The sequence below is a fragment of the Moschus berezovskii genome, chromosome 4, assembly GCF_049115385.1.
Source record: "Moschus berezovskii isolate FMDL1 chromosome 4, NW_MosBer_1.0, whole genome shotgun sequence".
NCBI classification, from domain to species: domain Eukaryota; kingdom Metazoa; phylum Chordata; class Mammalia; order Artiodactyla; family Moschidae; genus Moschus; species Moschus berezovskii.
Window position 1 is genome coordinate 51,455,295 of NC_142463.1, and position 14,802 is coordinate 51,470,096.

The 14,802-nt window shown below is 38.1% G+C and overlaps 2 protein-coding genes across 4 annotated transcripts in view; one reads left to right on the forward strand and one right to left on the reverse strand.

The window, feature by feature from the left end:
* TNNI3K (TNNI3 interacting kinase) overlaps window positions 1-14,802 on the forward strand; it is a 383,736-nt gene that overhangs the window by 291,673 nt on the left and 77,261 nt on the right. The window lies entirely within an intron of this gene.
* LRRC53 (leucine rich repeat containing 53) lies at window positions 105-13,945 on the reverse strand. Its single transcript, XM_088836009.1, is given in 5 exon segments — window positions 105-2,434; window positions 5,003-5,518; window positions 10,730-11,037; window positions 11,039-11,537; window positions 13,858-13,945. Coding segments are annotated over 5 exon segments (3,741 nt in total).

The window sequence follows — 14,802 nt, forward strand, 5'->3', positions numbered from 1 at the left end:
ATGTACTTTTATTTTATTGATAACAAAGAGTCACTGAAGATTCTTCTTTCAAAATAATACTTTTGAAATGCATGCAAAGGCTAGGGGGTGTTTGTGTGTCTTTTTTAAGAAAGCTGAAGTAGAAAAGGATTATTATTTGAGTTATTTTGTTCACTTTGTTCTGCCTCTAAAGGTGATGAATTAACATATTCAGCAGCTGGTGGATACAGTGTAGGTTTAGGAGCAGAGTTTTCAGCTTCATTTATTCTTTGAGGAATTAGAGGCACCTCATTTTCTGCCTCAAAACTAATGTCTTTTAACTCTGGTAATGTCTCCCCTGTCACTGCACCTTCTTTATGTGCATTGTTATCTTTATCTGGTTGAATATCTTGAACTTCTTTCAAATAATGCATATTACTGTTAATTTTAAGATCTATTTCACTACAAGGCAGTCTATTCTGGGTGTCATGGGAACTCATCATTCTTAAATCTTTAGTTGCCTCAACAGAATTTGAATCAAATAATACATGTTTTTCACTTTTTCCATTTTCCCAAGTTTGTTGCTTTTCTTCTCTGGTGCCATTTAAGGTCATCTGTGTGGTCCTAATTAACATACTAGAATTTGCCTTGCTTTCGTCGAGCCTTTTTTTCTCATCTTTCCCTACTATTTTTATCTCCAGTGCTTCAGCTCCGTCATCTCTGGGCGATGCATTTATGCTGTCAATTCCTTTTCCACTACTATTGGTTAGAGGCCAGATGGCTTGAGTACTCAGAGAGGTACTGATATCCTTGGGAAGCGCTATTCTATTTTGGTATGGAATAAAATTTGTCTTCATAAATGTTAAGTTGCCCTTGGATTGTGTCTGGGGAACAGAAGAGCAATCAAAAGTTTCTGTTTCAGGAAGTTTTGTTTCTACATCATTTCCCTCATCCATAACACAGCTTTCCACAATTGGATGTGATATTTTGAGTTTTGTCATTAATGTTTTTTCATTTCCAAGTTGTTCGTGACTTAAGAGTTGCTCTGTATGTTTTAAGGTTTGCTTTTGATTTAAAGTATGTTCCTCGTAGGTGTCAGTCCTGCAGATTTGATTCCCTAGGGACATAGAAAACTGGCTTAGCTCACTGGTCTTCAATTTGTCCTGCTCCATGTGTTCAGTGGGCTCTGTTGCCCCTTGGTCAGTAGCCCCCCTAGAATGGTGGGATGGTAAAACATCCCTTCCTATGTTTTCCCAAGTTGCTTGTAAATAACTTGGGATGCCCATTATGATGCAAGCTGTCCCTCCCATGTGCTCAGTTGAGAAGGAGGAGTGTGAATGCCCGCGTTCAGCAACAGTGGATGTGGGCTGAGTCAGTGTTGATGTGTCTCCATCAGGAGTATGACCAGTAGGGTAACAGGTGCCTTCCACAGAGCTCTGGTTGGCCACAGACAAGTTGTTAGCACTGAGCAGAGAAGGCTTTTTCATGTTTTTCCTGTAATATGGGGTCTGCTTGGGGGCATGTTTGAAAGGCAGCCTCTTTGCAATGAACTTAACATAGTTGTTACCCTCTGACTGTTGGCGAAAATCTGCAGAGGGCTCAAGGTTTACTCTGTCTTCTTTCTCAGAAGCTGTGGAGAATTTATCAGGAGGTAATGATACTCGTTTGAGTTTCTTTGGGAGATCTGGTAAGGATTTTTCTGGATGGACTCTGACTTTTCTAAAAGGGCTTAAATTTAATTTTATCCTTAAATTTTGTCCTTTAATTTTCCCTTTGAAATCAGCCGGATTGGGTCTCTTCTTTTTCAGAATCTGTGAATCAGTAAACTCCTTTCCTCCTTTGTTTCTTTCACGACGGTTGCTATATTTTTTGAGATCCAAATTGGTCAGGTTACTTTCATTTTTCTGCTCTTTCCAATGGCTTGATGTTTTGGATGACATCACCAAACTATTTTTTTCTATTAAATCAGGATGATGGAAGCTAACCCTCTTAGGGGAATATGTTTTCTTGATTTTTGTTGATAACCCTGATAACTCCATGTTGTTCTCACTCATGAGGAATTTTTCTATTGCTCTATTAATTTGGATTTGCTCTTTCTTAGGCTTTGAATGTTTTTGACTATTTGGCTTCTTTTCTTTCATGTAATCGTGAAATTGATCACAGGGCACATATTTACAGATAAGAGAATTGTTTGGCTGAAAATACCCAGGACTGCTCTGTGTTAACAGTCTACAAGGATCATCATATTTTGATCTGTGTTTTTGCAAGATCCTTTGTACAGAGTGTTCCTCAGGCTCACAAGGCTTGGATGATGAGCCTATAATAAAATGTCTCTGCCTGTGAGGTTGTAAGCCATTGTCTCCTTTTTCCATTGGATGCTGCCATGATTCATTTGTTAAATGCTTTTCAAGACTTTCTCTTGCCAAGGCTGAAGCCGATGTTGCATATCTTCTACTAAATGTGTCACTGCTGATATCTGCTGAACAATAAATGCAGGAATTTAGCACTGAGCATAGTTTTATTACCCCAACCAAACAAATGCTTAGAAACCTTATGAAAGGTACAAAAAAGTCTCCTCCAATTATGGCAGTTCTTGAATATTTGCTTAATATTTTAGCCAAATACTTAAGGGACATCTGTCAGTTTGGTGTGTTTGCAATGACACTCTTTATGAACACATTTTAATAAGTTGTGATTGATGCTGATGTAGAAGTTGTGGAATTAGAAATAAAAATATTCATAGTTGTAAATCTTTAGATTAGTTGTCAGTTAGGTTAGCTTTAAATATGAATAATGCTTAAATTCTTTCCAAATAGCTATAGGAATTTTTTCTTAACTCATTTACCACTTGGAACTAAATCATTAGGAAGAACGTAATACAATATTGAGTAACAGTCAGGTTTCAAGCAGATGATAAACTCAGCAGCAACAGATATACTTGTGATATTACTGGCTCCATTCTTGTGGAGTCCATATCTATTTTAATTCCCTTAATAGTGTATTCATTAAATATTTGTTAAATGAATGTGTTTTGGACTGTGGCCTGGTCTGTGTTGAAGACTTTTAAATGGTTTGCATTAATATAATATTAACCATGTTAAATAATGTTAATGACAAAAATAATAGTAATAGTTCACCATTAATTGAGCATATACTAAGAGGTCAGCATTGTACAAAATAGCGTACACTCATTATTTCATTTAAGAGACCTGATCCATTGGATAAATCCTATCATGTTTACAGAGAAAGAAACAAGTTTAGAGAAGTTGAATATTCTCCACCAGTCACGTGTCAGCTAAATGATATGGGCAGAGTTTGACCCAGATCTATCTGACCCTAAACCCTATCCTCTTCCACAATGCATATTAAGTTTAAAATTACATCTTATCAGTGTTCTTTCTCTTGGTCTGTGAAATTGTTTTATCCAAAGAAGTATTTCTTGGAGCAATAGAAACAGGTGAAAAAGCCCCAGCTTGCATCCAATTCTAATCTAAGATCTGTCTTCAACATTCAGAATGACCTTGGAGAAGTCATTAACTCACTGGATATCAGGAGATTACACTAGAAGGGAACGCTTGCAGTTATAAAATTATTCTGAGGAGAGAATTTCTAGCCTTTATCATATTCTAAGACAGCTCCATTTATTAAAGATAAATATTAAAACCTTTTGGACAAAATCATCTCCAAAATCTCCTCTACCCCTGAAATACTGTAATTCTGTGTTTCGGACTTAGAAGGCCTAATCAGAGTGACATTGCCTCTTACAGACTTCTTTTTTAGAGCTGGTGTGGTCTTGACTGTTTTTCTCTTTTTCTGGATGCAGTACAATGCCTGGCATGTAGAATTTCAAGTCTTTCTTAAAGTGATTGTGTTGATTTGACAAATCAGTGTTCTCTGTGTGAAACAAAAGACTGGGTTTTAAATGGTTAAGAGACCACATTCCCTTCAGTATAGGAGTTTCCCACAGAGATGCGAAGGCTCTCAACAAAGCTAAAATGAAACATCTGCCTAAGGTATGATTCTATGGAAAGGTTAAGTGCTTATTCCTTTATAAAATAAAACTAATCTGATTGAGTTTCTGCAGCAGATGTTTCCTTTCTTGGCCATTTCTCTTTTCAATCAAATCATGATATGACCCCAAAACTGGTAAGATCTGAAGTCTGGGAGATGCAGTAGCATAAATTCACATCCTACTTTATATCACATGTGAAACAACATACAATTTCATTTGTTTCCAATTGTCCCTAAATCCTTAGGGCCAGATCCCCATGGTAAGAATTTCTTGGTGCAGCACCTCTGTCATTCATGTTCTGAGAGAAAGCTCTGCTTGTTGTAAACCAATTCAAATAAATGACAGGAACCCCTTTACAGAGTGGCTGTCAAAGTTTTCACCACTGAGCCTGAGAGCATTGCCTTACTATTCAAGGAGGAAAAGGAAGACATTTAATTCATTGCTTCCACCTAAATACTGACATCGCCCATGTACAGTGGGTAGTGTCACGGCCAGATTCACTTGGCTCCCAACATGGGACGATGAATTAAGTCCTGACTTTCCCTGAACTGGGAAGTTATCATCCCTGACAGCTCAGCAAGCATAGTGTGTGTCTCGACATCATTCCTGAAATGAATCACTAGCATTAGAAGGCCCATTCTTCTAACATGTCATGCTCTGGGAAGGTTGCTTGCTGCAGAACTGGCATTAGAGCTCGACGGATGTTGGAACAGAAGCCAATACTCAGCCTCCCATAAATCTTAACAGCGCTATTGCTATTGAAAAGTCTTCTTTAAAAAAAATTGTTAGGTGTTGGGTCCTGAAATTCACTTTCCAAGGGGTACAAGATGTACTCTCAGCTCCTGAGGGTTGAAAACATCCATGTACACCTCACTGTAAACACACATGTGCATACATACACACAAAAATGCATGTCCAGTATCTTTAGGAGAAGAATAACCTGGTGCCATGGTGATTTTTATGGCATTACTCTTTCGAGGAAATCAAAAGAGATTTAAACCAAGTGGGACTTCGTCAAACAAGACAACTCACCTGTCGTTCTTGTTACATGCTGTGGCAGAGTTTGAGGTTGGCCTTCCCCAGGCTCATGATTCCTCCACCTTTCAACTCTCTGTGGACAATATCTTGTAAGTAAGTCAGCTTCATTAAAAGCTGCCATATTCCCAGAAGGCTCTGAACATCCTGACTGCAGCAATCTGCCACCAAAGCAGAAGAAAGTGCTGTCTGCCCCATGGCCCTTCCCTTTCAGGTTTCTAAATGATCCGTCAAGGGCTGTGGAGCCAGAGGCCTGTACTGCTTGAAGGCTGCTTTCCTGTGAAAGTGGCATTTCCTTTCCAGCCCCCACAATGGACATGACCTTTATCTCGTTTTCCTGAGTTAAGTGGCAGTTACAGTATCCCTGAGCGTGGTAATTTCTTGCCTCATGATCACACAGGGATTCATTGAAGGTTCTGCAAGGAAGGTTTTCTGATGTGTGTTCATTTGCTTTGCCTTGTTGAAGTTTCCAGTTAAATACAACTAAACCTAGGCAAGTGAGACCAACAGCTCCTGTGACAAATGGAGAGACTATTAAAAGATAACATCATAGAAAGAAACATAAATCGTCAAATGTGAAATCTACAAGTACCAAGGTTAATGGCTTAGAGGGCATTGAAATGGGTGGGCGATCTATCACCATGTGGAAAATATTAGTTCAGATAGAGGCTATTTAATCAACATTGTTCTGTTTTCCAATTTGGATTTTGTATCTATTAAAAATTATAAGAAACAATACCATCTGGAATGTGTTTGACAGAAAAAGTTTTTTCATGGACTGAAATTCATTCAAATTAAAATAATTCCTACATTAAAATTCTTTTCTGCCTAAGGGGAAATGAAACTTCCATTTCTTAATCCCATAGTTAATAAAAATAGACAATGTTTAGCATATACCCTGAAATTCTCATATACAATAACCTCCTCCCCCAAAGAAAAAAAGATTCTACAAGCTATTGCCATATTTTAATCATCCCTAAAGATTTATCCCCTACCTCAGAACACATCATTGGCTTCTATTAGTATAAAGGTCAAACTCCTTGGCATTCAAGACTCTAATTTGGCCATAACCTCCCTTCCTAGCCTTATTTTTTAAATTATTTTTCACATTCAAGCACTATGCTTCAGACTCTTCAATTCATTAGTCTTAAAATGTCCTTCTAAGCCTTTATGTATTCTCTTATTAATGCTTATAATACTTACTCCTATCTCTGCTTATTTGAATTTTATTTATCCTTTAAAATCTAAACCAATACCTCATGGTTTCTTGATAGTTTTGCTTTTTTTTTTTTTTTCATCTTGCAAAGATCACCCCCTTCTATGAACTCCCACAATAAAATGATTGACACCTAATCTCAAAATTCCTGGTACTGTCATCTCATGTTCTCTGTAGGCTAGCTTATCATCTAAATATAATAGTAAAGCGCAGTATTTCTCAGACTCAAGTGTAGAGTCTTACCTATTTCTGCCTCACAGTTTTTCATCTTGACAAATGGCATCCTCAGCCACCTAGATGCTCAAACCAAAGTCTCAGTTACACCCAGCTCTTCCTCCGATAGAATGATTTCTTTTTCTTAGCACTTAGAACAGTATAAAAGTTTTGTGTTCACTTATTCATTTGCTTATTCACTGTCTGTCTGCCCTTGTTAGAATTAACCACTGTGAGCAAATGGACTTTTTCAGTCTTGTTTGAGATTGTATCTCCAGTGACCACAACACTGGCAGGGAGGAGGCACTCCAGAAATATTAATTGAATATTCTTAAGTAAACAGAAAGAATTCTGTTTATGAATTCTAATAATGAAAAGCACTGATTGGTCTAATCTCACAAATCTCCAGAACGGTAATCAGGAGAACATGTCAGTATAGACTGAGTTTGGAGCTCTGTGTTCTACATCCAGCTTTATCTATAACTTGCTGTGTGACCTTGGGCAAGTCAGTTGCCCTATAAACTCAGTTCCCTGACTCTGGAGATAAAGGCAGTGAATGAGATGTTTTCAGCTTTCTAGACTCCTTGATAGCACTTTGCCTGGTTCTCTCTATGGCAGATAACTTTAGTGAAAATGTGATGATATGTCTTTAAACTTTCAAGAAAAGAGAAGGTATCAAGCATAGTTGTTTCATTTCTTCTGTTAAAGATGAAGATTAACCAAATAGAATACCACTTTCTGGTAAAAAAAAAATGAATAAAATTTTAAAATATCTGCTAACCTTTGTGTAGCTTACCAGATCTTAATGTTTTGCACCCCATTTTAATGTATTTGACAACAATACATTCTTGGAGAATGTTATAACATATTGAAATAATGAAATCTCTAATAAAAACACAGCATTTTTTTAAAGTAGTAGCCAAAGTTAGGTCAGAATATTTTAATTGCAAGATCTTAGAATCTGGGCTATTCCAAATAAAAGTTTTGATTTTTAAATGTCAAAAGTATGAAAATAATAAAATTATAGACATCTCTATATCTCTTATGCAGAGTAAGAAAGCTTAGGATTCAAAGCTCTGTTGTGATACTTTTCTTGGGCACATTTTCTAACCTCTCTAAGCCTTATTGTTTCTCTTCTATCAAACAGGAATAATTAATACCACTCAGAGATGAAGTGAGACAATATATGTGACATGTTTAACACAGTTCTTTGACATAGTGAGATTCACTGAGTGGTCATTGTTATGTATTATTGTGGTTATAATTTCTGGTGCTACAAAAGTAGGCTTTGTATTATCCTATTAGATCCTAGAAGCCTCAGCTATTGGGGGAAAAGTCCAAAACAAATTATTAAGAGAATACTTTGTATGACTGATGCAGTTACTAAACCATAATAAAGGAAGAAAAGACCTCAATTTTATGAAACAGATGATTCAACCATTGAAATGAAAGTACATATAATTTGATTATAGGATAAAGTTTCTCTGTAATTTTATCCAAACCATGAGGAACCACTCACTCTCCCACTATTGATGCTAGAGCTATGTCTGTATCATGTTACCACTGAGGTATGGTCACTTTCAATTAGTACAGAGAGTAAAAGCAGCAAATGAAGCTTGTAGGCAGTTTGAACCTGCTGTCAAGAAGATGGCTGAATTTTCATTGCCATGGGCATTGTTGCTATTTTTTAAAAGTGTGTTAACAATCCTCCCGAGTTAGAAAAATACAGTATTAATGATAAAAATCTCATTGAAGTATTGGAAATGTTACAGCTTCATGAAAGCTTTCTTTGTTTATCCTGCAGTTCACAGAATAGGAAGGGTCAAGAGGTTAGGTGTCAATTAGCCACTTAGTTTAAATTCATGTGATATGATTTTATATATTCTCTGGAATTGTAATGATTTATCTATAATCAAAGAAGAAAATAAAATCAGAGGCCAAATTTTAGTTCTAAGTCTTCTTCCCACAATCTAGAGATATAGATTATTGATCACACTTTTGCTTTAAGAGGAATAGCACCTTAAAAGGAGTAAATTGATATCAAAAGTCAGAGTTGTATTAAAGATGAATCTCTTAAAAACAGCATCGGTAATAGTTAATCAATGAAGGGTACATTTTTCTGGTAATTTCACATGCTATAACAACATATAATAGTATTTATAATGTTTATTTTCCTATCATTTCGATAAAACCTTTGGAATCTTCCAGAATTTTTACGTATCTCTACACTAATGCAGAGTTGTTAACTTGGCAAAATATTTTCTAAAAATATGTATCAAAAAATACCTAGGAGATACTAAAAATGTATCTATTGTAATATTTCCGAAGCAACCTCCTACAAAATACAAGTTCAATGAAAATTTCCTCTGTGGGGGAAAAAAAGGTTAATGGTCAAATAAGTCTGAGATGCTCCACAGTGTATCTTCCTCTTAGAGACTCATAATGTGTATTAGAAAAATGAAAGATAGAAATGCTGTGGGAAAGAAGCCTATTTCACTTTAATCCAGTATTGCTCAAATCTGTTTGAACCTGACAATATATTGCTTATATAGGCATCTCTTGGTATTTTTATTGGAATATCTATTAATTTTCCCCTTGAACTAAGATTCTATGATAAACACATTTAAGGAAAAACTCTCTGTTGCCCTAGTGTTTTTGCTTTTTGTAGCAAATTGTTTCTTAGCACATAAAATTACTGAGATGGTTACACATTTTCTAAAACAATTTATCTTTCTGAAAGGATTTGAACTCACTTTCAAGTGAATTTGATTACTGCTGGTGGTGGTTTCAGTGTCTAGACCTGACACTGGTTTCCATCTATCCTGATTAAAAGTATAAGTGTCAGGAGCTAAAAATTCCCCAAACACACACACACACACACACACTTTTCATCACCATGGTTACCCACAAGTACAAAGGATCTTACCATGCACTGAAAGCATACAAACATCTAGATAACTCAACAAATCTCATGCATATTTGGTCTTTGACTAATGACAACAAAACATTACACTACATCATAATGAGATGTAATGAGATGTAATGATGAATATTTAAAAAAATTTAAAACTACTATAGAAAAAGGGTTGAATGGTATCCTTTCCTTAGTCAGTTGGGAGTGGGTTTGGCAATGGGCCAAGTATATGAACAAGTTAGATAAACAGAAATCTTTAAAAAATTCAAAATCCCCAAAGAGGTGAAAACCAAGGCACAGAGCCGCTAAATAACTTGCCCAAGTCACACAGCAAGTAAGAGCAGAACCAGGTTTCCAACCTGGGTAATCTAACTGTGGAGTTCATGCCCCTAATCATCACTTATTTGTTTTTGTTTAGTCCCTAGTCGTGTCTGACTCTTTTGTGACCCCTTGGACTGTAGCCCACCAGGCTCCTCTGTCCATGGGATTTCCCAGGCAAAAATATTGTAGTGAGTTACCATTTCCTTCTCCAGGGGCTCTTCCCAACCCAGGGATCAAACTTACATCTCCTGCATTAACAGGTGGATTCTTTACCACTGAGCCAGGAGGGAAACCCAATCATCACTTATACAAGCACTATAAAGCAGGACCTGATTGTCATTATAGCATCTCCCCCTGCACTTGGTAAAGCCCACTGATTCTTACTACCACAGAGAGGCACATAGATACGAGTGCCTTGAAGAAAGAGACTAGGTCTCACGACTTTTTGAAACCCCTAATATCTTAATGAATGTATCAGTATGCATCAGTGAATGGATGACTGAAATATAGGGTATTCCTTCATTACAGACAAGAAAACTAAAGTCTGAACAGCAAAGTACTGAAGATCACAGTGCTAGTTATACCAGGACCAGAGCTCTTGGGACTTCCCAGGTGGCACTAGTGGTAAAGAACTCGCCTGCCAATGCGGAGAAGTAAGAGATGCCAGTTTGATCTCTGGATTGGGATGATCCCCTGGAGGGGGAAATGGCAACCCACTCCAGTATCCTTGCCTGGAGAATGCCATGGACAGAGGAGCCTGGTGGGCAATAATCCACAGGGTCGCAAAGAGTCAGACAGGACTGAAGCGACTTAGTACATACCCACACATCAACACAGAGCTCTTGAATTCTGGCTCAAGGCCCTTTCCTCTGTGTTAGACAGTTTCTTTGCAACAGGAAATTTTTGCAGCGTATGCCAAATCAGCTAGCATCTTCCCACACTACTGACAATGTCTCTCTTCCACAAGCCCTGAAAAGGCTCCCCAGTTGCCAGAGAAAGGCGTCATTTAGTGAATTTCAAGAATACGGAGAAGAGCTGGGCACACTTCTCCCTGTCATACCTGCAAAGCCAAGGACAGTCAGCAGGGCCACATCCTGCCCTGGGAAGAGGGGACTTCTCTCCTTTAGAACCAGAGTGAGGTTGGCAGCCTTGGAATCACAGTTGGTCTCAGACAGCCTTAGTACACTGTTTGTAGTGGCTGCAGCCATGGTGGACGGCTGACAACTTAGGTCCTTGGTATTCCTGAGCGTGCGAGCAGAAGACTTTATGTAGTTTCTTAAGAATCAGGCAAGCAGGTAGAGATCACAAGTGCAGCTCCACTGGTTCTTATCTAAACTCAGAAGGATTAACTGCTTCGGGGAGTAAAAGCATGTGGGCCAACTTATTTCGAGAAAGGTCTATTTCCTGTGGTTGAGGCAGGGGCCGGACAGCATCTTTCCCAATAAAGGAAATAAAATTGTTAGATAAATCCAGATGCCTGAGACTGTGGAGACGTGTGCCTCCAAAAGAACTGTCCGTCAGATTAGTAATCTGATTCCCATCCAGCTGGAGCCGGGTCAGGCCCCTGGTGTTTCGGAACCAAGACCCTTGCAGGGTGGGGAGGGCATTGTGGCTGAGCGCCAGCACCTGAAGTCTGCGAAGCTTGCTGAAGGTGTGATCGGTGAGCGAACAGCTGGATATTCGGTTGTGCCCCAGCAACAACGACCGCAACTTTGAAAGGCTGTGCAAGGCATCTTCCCGAACATCCTCGATGCCATTTCTGCTCAAAGAGAGCAGGGCGAGATTAAACAAGAGGGACAGATTTGTACTCTCTATAGAGGAGAGATATCCATCAGCGATGATTAAAACCCTCGTGGTCACAAGGGCTGCTGTGGGGAAGAAAACCACAGACTAGAAGCAAGTACACACATGTGGGAGGGGAGCACCGCGGAGAGCAGAGATAATCAATACCCTCTGAGCAATCTTATCACCTGGGTAAGAACAATAAACAAAATGAAAATGATCCTCTGATTTCTCAGTTTAAGGGGAAGGCAGCTCTTTATCAGAATGATGGATTTTTATATTCTTTGTTACCATGACATGTTTATTTGAGAAACCTAAACCCATCTGTTCGTTTAAATGTCAAATTTAATTCATTGTTTGGGATTATCATCATGGATTTTTTTTTTTTTTGAAAGTGGCTTCTCAGGCTTTCTGTCTGTGAAGCTGTGTACCAACCTACTCCAGCCCTGCTGGCCCAAGACAGATTCACTCAAGAGCTGAGCCTGTGTCTGAGTTCCTAACCAGTTTTCTGCAAGCAATGTATATTTATACTGTAAGGCCAATCATCTTTTTTCTCAAACATAAAGGTGTGGGTTGGGGTGGGGGAAGTGAGAAGGAGCACTGGTTTCTGCTTTTTAGCTCCAGGCTAAAAGTCGGCAACTTGGTAAGGATCTATATTCTCTCCAGACAAGCCGAGGATCTGTCAGTGGGGTTCTCATTATAGTCTGGGCCATCCTGGCCTCCTGTCTAATATCTGTTCCCTCCAATAAAGTCCATCATATGATGACAGGTGGTACTCAGGGCTTCCAACTGTTAAATCCCTTCTCCATAATCACCCCAGAGCTATCACTGCTCTGTCATTAGAAATCAAAGCATTTTAACTCAATAAAGATGTATTATAATCAAGAGTTATTGTAACACATCTTTATCATGCTAAAATTGTTTTGACTGCCAATGACAGTGTCATAAAGATGGAAGAGTCCATTGTCCCTGGGAGGTCTACAGGTGATATTAGAACAATGAGCCATGGGGGAAGCAAATCATAATTCCCTTATGAAATTCAGACTACAGCATTGAAACAAAGAGAGGAAAAAAGAATGTAAAAGACAAAAGATTTCCACAGTGCCTTCTTTTGGAAGAATTGCTCTCATTTCTGTAGCAGTAGCAAGTCTATGTCATGGGGTTTTTGTTTGGGGGGTGCTATTTTTTAGAATTTATTACTGATTATCTGAATTCTGTTAATTCTGGCCAGGCTGGCATTTTGTTCCTTTCATCATTGTTTTTGATATGGATTGAGAGTTTTGGTTTTTTTTAAAGGATCCTCAGTCCCCTAGAGATTCTGACTCTGCAGGAGCAAGCTATTGTTTCTGTCAGTTACTTCTTGTTTAGGACCAGACAGGCTCCACTCGCAAGTCATCCATTTACTTCTCTGTGTTTATGAAATCTAACTTCACAAATGTGGCATTCTGTAAATGAGAAGGAAGATATAGAAGTGCAGTGATGTAGATGAGCAATATTTGTTTCTTACAGACATCAGCTCTCTCTGATAAAAAAAAAATGTAGTGAAGTTTATTTGAGCGGATGGGAATTTAGTGTTTTTTAAGTGTTTTCTACACAGACTGGAAACAGTGTACGACCAACTAGCCTTGAAACTGTCTCTTCCCTGTCAGGAAGGACAATGCCATTTTCCTCTTAATTCTCATGGAGTCATAGGATTTTAGAAATGAAAGAACTCATTTTCTTCTACTCCATCTTAAATTTGTTTCTGAAATTTTTCGATTGGCAGAGTTTATAGCTTGTTTATCTCTTCTTGGATATAAGGATGTAAATCACATTCTCCTCAAATTTGTTAATAAGGTGTCTTATTAAATTGTTGACTTAAGCAAGCAATATGTAATGAATACAGGCAGTGTATCTTGTTAGCATTTCTACAGCTCATTTACCACCAATAAAAAAAGACTACACTTTCAAAATTAGATGCACTTTGATAATAATCTGTTTTGCTGGTACATCACTTAATCTTACTAATGCTGAACAATTGCAGTTCAAGTTTCTGATTCATTGATATTCCTTCCACCCTGTGGTAGGTTTCAAATCTGCACAAAGTATGGACGAAATATAATTAAAGTGATCTATTTTTTTCATTTATTAAATAAGTGTGCAACTGACTGAAATGGTGGTATTCTTTTGGAATAGCAAGATATCTCAATTACCTCTAAAGGTCTTAAAATAGTTTTGGTTGAGACCACCGGGAACTAACAGGAAAATAAAATTTTATCAATATTTAGTTACTAAAGATGGCTTGCTCTTTAAAAATGTTTACCTCTTTCAGGCTGAGCCCAGAGATCAGTCAGTACAAAGAAGAGTATAATAATGAATTTTCCAAGTACACTTAACACTGATTTTTAGAGTGATCAGTTTTATTACCTACTATATAGGTTAGCTGGTGACAGAGAGTTACATCTTTGGTGCACACCGCACACGACGCAGGGCAGGCTGCCCCCAGCCACAGCATGATGGCAAGGAGTATGAGCCATCCACCTAAAAGGATAGTAGAGGGCAATGCATGCCATAATGTTGGCATTTATTATCCAAGGATTTCAGTATATTCAGTTCAGGAGACATTTTGGTGATTTCTCCTTTCTAATGAGCAACGTGAGTTCTCGTATGGTGCCAGATAAATGGCAAGAATCCTTAATTTGAATAGAATTTAAACTGAACCATTTTAAGGAACAAGGATATATTGGACAGTGCAGAGAAATAGAGCTATGATTTGTAATAACTTTATTTGTAAATTAATTAATTTATTTTAATTGAAGGCTAATTACTTTAAGTATTGTGGTGGTTTTTGCCATACATTGACATGAATCAGCCACAGGTGTACATGTGTCCCCCATCCTGAATACCCCTCCCACCTCCCTCCCCATCCCATCCCTCTGGCTTGTCCCAGTGCACCAGTTTTGAGTGCCCTGTTTCACGCATCAAACTTGGACTGGTCATCTATTTCACATCTGGTGATATACATGTTTCAATGCTATTCTCTCCAATCATCCTACCCTCACCATCTCCCACAGTGTCCAAAAGTCTGTTCTTTATAGCTGTGTCTCTTTTGCTGTCTTGCATATAGGGTCATTATTACCATCTATCTAAATTCCATATATATGCGTTAACATATTGTATTGGTGTTTTTCTTTCTGACTTACTTCACTCTGTATAATAGGCTCCAGCTTCATCCACCTCATTAGAACTGATTCAAATGCATTCTTTTTAATACCTAAGTAATATTCCCTCATGTGCATGTACTGTGTAATAACTTCAAATGGAGTACAATCTTGGGCTTCCCAGGTGGAGCTAGTGGTAAAGAACCTGCCT